This window comes from the organism of the source record quoted next, unplaced genomic scaffold, assembly GCF_019419815.1.
Source record: "Pyrus x bretschneideri cultivar Hongxiangsu unplaced genomic scaffold, Pyrus_bretschneideri_v1 Contig115, whole genome shotgun sequence".
Lineage (NCBI taxonomy): Eukaryota > Viridiplantae > Streptophyta > Magnoliopsida > Rosales > Rosaceae > Pyrus > Pyrus x bretschneideri.
This window is the reverse complement of record NW_025999408.1, coordinates 154,512-158,447: the sequence shown is the minus strand read 5'-3', so window position 1 is coordinate 158,447 and position 3,936 is coordinate 154,512. Positions and strand designations below refer to the sequence as shown.

The window sequence follows — 3,936 nt, the reverse complement described above, 5'->3', positions numbered from 1 at the left end:
AGAGGTTTTGCTCTTCCCTCCATGTGTTCCCTTTGTGGCTCAAATGTGGAAACTCCGAGACATTTGTTTTTTGAATGTTCTTTCTCACGTCATGTTTGGCCTTCATGTTTAATTTGGTTTGGGGTGATCTCTACCTTTGATGATATTATGACCTTCACTTATCCTATTTGCAAAGGCTATGGCTCTCATATTCAACTTCTATGGTGGGGTTTAATTGGAGCCTGTTTATATTGTCTATGGACAACACGTAATAAGCTTCGTTTTGACGATATTCGACCTTCCATTACTGCTATTGTTTGCTCAATTAATTTTCAACTCCTTGAAATTGATTCGCTGAGCAAGGGAAACATGAAAAATTCTATGGAAGAACTTTGTATTCTTCGCATTATTGGTTTGTCTGGTCGTCCTGCCAAGTCACCTCATGTTTCCCTGGCATTTGAGGGTTCGTTGGTTGAATTGTAGAGCGTTGCTCTCTTCTATGTGCATAAAAGTTACACATATTTTTCGCGAAGGGAATTAGGTGGTTGATTGTTTGGCAAATTTTGGAGTGGACCATCCTGGGGTTTATTGGTGAGACTCTTGTCCTCCTTGTGCTATTGCTGCGTATCATCATAATCTTTCTCTTGGCCCCAGTTATCGATTTTGTTAGGATGGGTTTTACCTTGGTTTTTTTTTTTTGTAACTGAATTTTCGTGTCTCAAGCAGTTTTCTACTTCTTGTTAGGGTTTGGCTTCAAAAGTTGTTTTTAGTGGGTATTGACCTAGCTCCCCCGCTTGTATTACTTTTCCATTTTTTCTTCTTAATAAAATCTAGTATAGAGGGGACGGGCGGGGGCTTTCTGGGTGCAACGGTCATTTCTCATTCGGGAGAGGGTTCATGCCTCGCACGTGACTGTTGATGAAGAGCTAATCTCGCCTAATCCGTCTCTACAACCAAACAAAAAAAAAAAAAAAAAAAAAAAAAAACTTCGCTAAGCCCATGTCTACAATTCTTGTAGTGATGTTATAATCTTATACTATAAAACTCAAGAGATTGCTAAAAGCAAGTTTGTACCAAAATATGGGATCCATTTGCATATGGTTCCTAGATTTGAATATCAACAATCGTAATTATTAACTGTGGTATAAATACGTTTCTCATATGGAGGCGGCAGAGAAAGAGCTATAACTATAAATTAACCCAAAGGAGACTAGAGCTAGTTAGGTGCAAAACCAAAAAAATGGATTCTCAAGCCGAACCCAAGCTTGAAATTTTCTTTTTTCCTTACATACTTGGTGGTCACTTGATCCCCATGATAGACCTAGCCAGACTCTTCGCTTCTCATGGCGTGAAGGCCACCATTGTCACAACCCCTCACAATGTCATCCTCTTCCAAAACCCCATCCTCAGAGACCAACAACTAGGCTATGATATCGGCTTCCTCACCTTAAATTTCCCGGCTGAAGAGTTTGGTCTCCCGAACGGTTGCGAAAACGAACTCACAACCACTAATGGAGACATGTTCACCAAACTCTTCATGGCTGCCATGAAGCTCCAAGACCCTCTTGGGAGGCTCCTTAGCCAGACCCGACCGGACTGTCTTATCTCGGACAGACTTTATCCTTGGACTGCAGATGTCACTGACGGGCTTGGAATCCCTAGGGTTGTGTTTGATGGGAGTGGCAGCTTCTCTCACTGTGTGGAGGAAAGTCTCAGACGGTATGCTCCACATGAGAAAGTTGTGTCTGAAACTGAGGCTTTTCTCGTGCCCGGCCTACCCAACCAAATCGAGCTCAAAAGGTCAATGCTGCCGGATTATGTCAAAGCCGAAAATGTGTTCACTCATTTTCTCAATGAGGCTCTAGAGTGTGAGATTAAAAGCTATGGGATTGTGGTGAACAGCTTCTACGAGCTAGAACAAGCTTATGCTGATTACTTTCAGAAGGATATGAAGAGGAAAATATGGCACATAGGGCCGGTCTCAATGTACAACCGGACCAACATCGACAAGGTCGAAAGAGGCATCAAAACCTCCATTGATGAGCATAGTTGTTTGAGTTGGCTTGATTCAAGAGAACCCAACTCAGTTCTTTACATAAGCTTTGGAAGCATGCCAAGAATCACTTCAGCTCAGCTTTTGGAAATTGCTCATGGGCTTGAAGCTTCCAACCACCCTTTCATTTGGGTGATTGGGAGGATTTTAGACTACTCATCAAAAGAGAAGCAACAAGTGGAAAGTGTTGTGCTTCCTGTGGGATTCGAAGAAAGGATTACGAAATCGAAAAGAGGGCTTATGATAAGAGGCTGGGCTCCTCAGCTTTTGATTTTAGAACACCCAGCTGTTGGTGCTTATATGAACCATTGTGGGTGGAACTCCATCATTGAAGGTGTAACAGCTGGTGTGCCAATGATCACATGGCCTTTCTCCTCGGAGCAGTTCTACAATGAGAGGTTCATTCTCAATGTCATAAGGGTTGGGATTTCAATGGGGAATGAGGACTGGGTTCCACTGAACGAGCTGCCTAGGGTGAACATAAAGAGGGACAAGGTTGCCCATGTTGTGAACAGACTAATGGGATGTGGAGAAGATGAAGTGGTTGACATGAGAAAGAGAGCAGAAGAGTTCAGAGACAAAGCCATGAAAGCTTTTGAAAAAGGTGGCTCTTCTCATTCCAATGTTCATGCCTTCATTGCCGAGCTCAAGTCTTGCCGGAAAATTAGTCAAAATGGTCATTAGTTTGTAAAGAAGGTCGAGATTTCATTCTAAATTCAGGAAAGTAGCTATTGGAGTTCGGGTCAAGGTTCAAAACTAGGGCTTGTCGTATTGCAACTCCACATTTTCTATTTTATGTTTTTTTTTTTGTTACTTTCCCTTGTATTCTATGTGAATTGTAAGAGCAGGGCTTTTAACTTTTTTTATTTCGGCAGCATTGATCAATACATGTCTAAGTGTAATCAGCAATTTGGGTCTTTAAATTATCTTGTTTTCAGAAGAGTCGGGCCATTTTATCCTTTTGAAAGGAGGTGGCCACTTTGGTACCGTTTGGCAGGCAAATAATTGGCGAATGGGATGGTACGAAGTTGTTTCGTTGTCATCATTCAATCATTAATTTGACTGGAGGAGTAAGTTATGGGATTTACTTGGAAATCAATTGATTTCACCAACTCTTTTGTTTACTTATTCTGTTTATTTATGGGTTCTTTAGACATAGGTCCATACAACTCGTAATTTTTAAATTAAAACTCATCTATCTTTAAACACCCAATATAAACCCAAAATTCAAATATGTTGCCACATTAGAAATTAAATGGCCTATTACTTCAGATAATTTATAACATATGCCACAACCCCTCTAATGTTTTCTCACACACAACCCTCCATTTTTTGCTTCAATCATGCCCACATAATATGGGCATTAAATTCTAATTACTCCTATTAACGTTTTTTTAGCCACTTTTAAATTTATGTATTTGAAATAAAGTAATATTTTTATATTTTGTAGGTAAACCATTACACACACACACACACACACACACACACACACATATATATATATATATATATATATATATATATATATTCTGTCACATTATTATTATGGTGTGTACGTAACATAATGTACCTGTATTTATATGTAATATATAGGTAAATTAATGTTATGGGTAAATTAATTTGCATGTACTAGTACATATGTTAGGCTTGGATAAAAAAAGTACATATGTTAGACACATTTTATTGTTACCATATGTATGTCTGTGTAAAGTAATTTACCTATATCTATATGTAAAACATAGGTTTTTAATTAACTTTGAATAAAATAGCATTTCTATATGTTGTAGATATATTATTTTACATGTATTAATATATATATATATATATATATATATATATATTGTGACAACCCATCCCTAATTTTATGTTTTTATTAACTTTAAAAGCGTGAATTGACGAAAATA

The 3,936-nt window shown here is 38.4% G+C and overlaps 1 protein-coding gene across 1 annotated transcript; it reads left to right on the top strand.

Annotated features, from left to right (window-relative positions):
* Positions 1 to 965: 965 nt before the first annotated feature.
* LOC125474021 (anthocyanin 3'-O-beta-glucosyltransferase-like) lies at positions 966 to 3,115 on the top strand. Its single transcript, XM_048577449.1, has one exon. The coding sequence runs from the start codon at positions 1,220 to 1,222 to the stop codon at positions 2,714 to 2,716; it is 1,497 nt and encodes a 498-aa protein (XP_048433406.1). The 5' UTR covers positions 966 to 1,219; the 3' UTR covers positions 2,717 to 3,115.
* The last annotated feature ends 821 nt before the right edge of the window (positions 3,116 to 3,936 follow it).

Coding starts and splice junctions, on each gene's coding strand:
- LOC125474021 (XM_048577449.1), top strand. CDS start 1,220: ATGGATTCTCAAGCCGAACCCAAGCTTGAAATTTTCTTTTTTCCTTAC.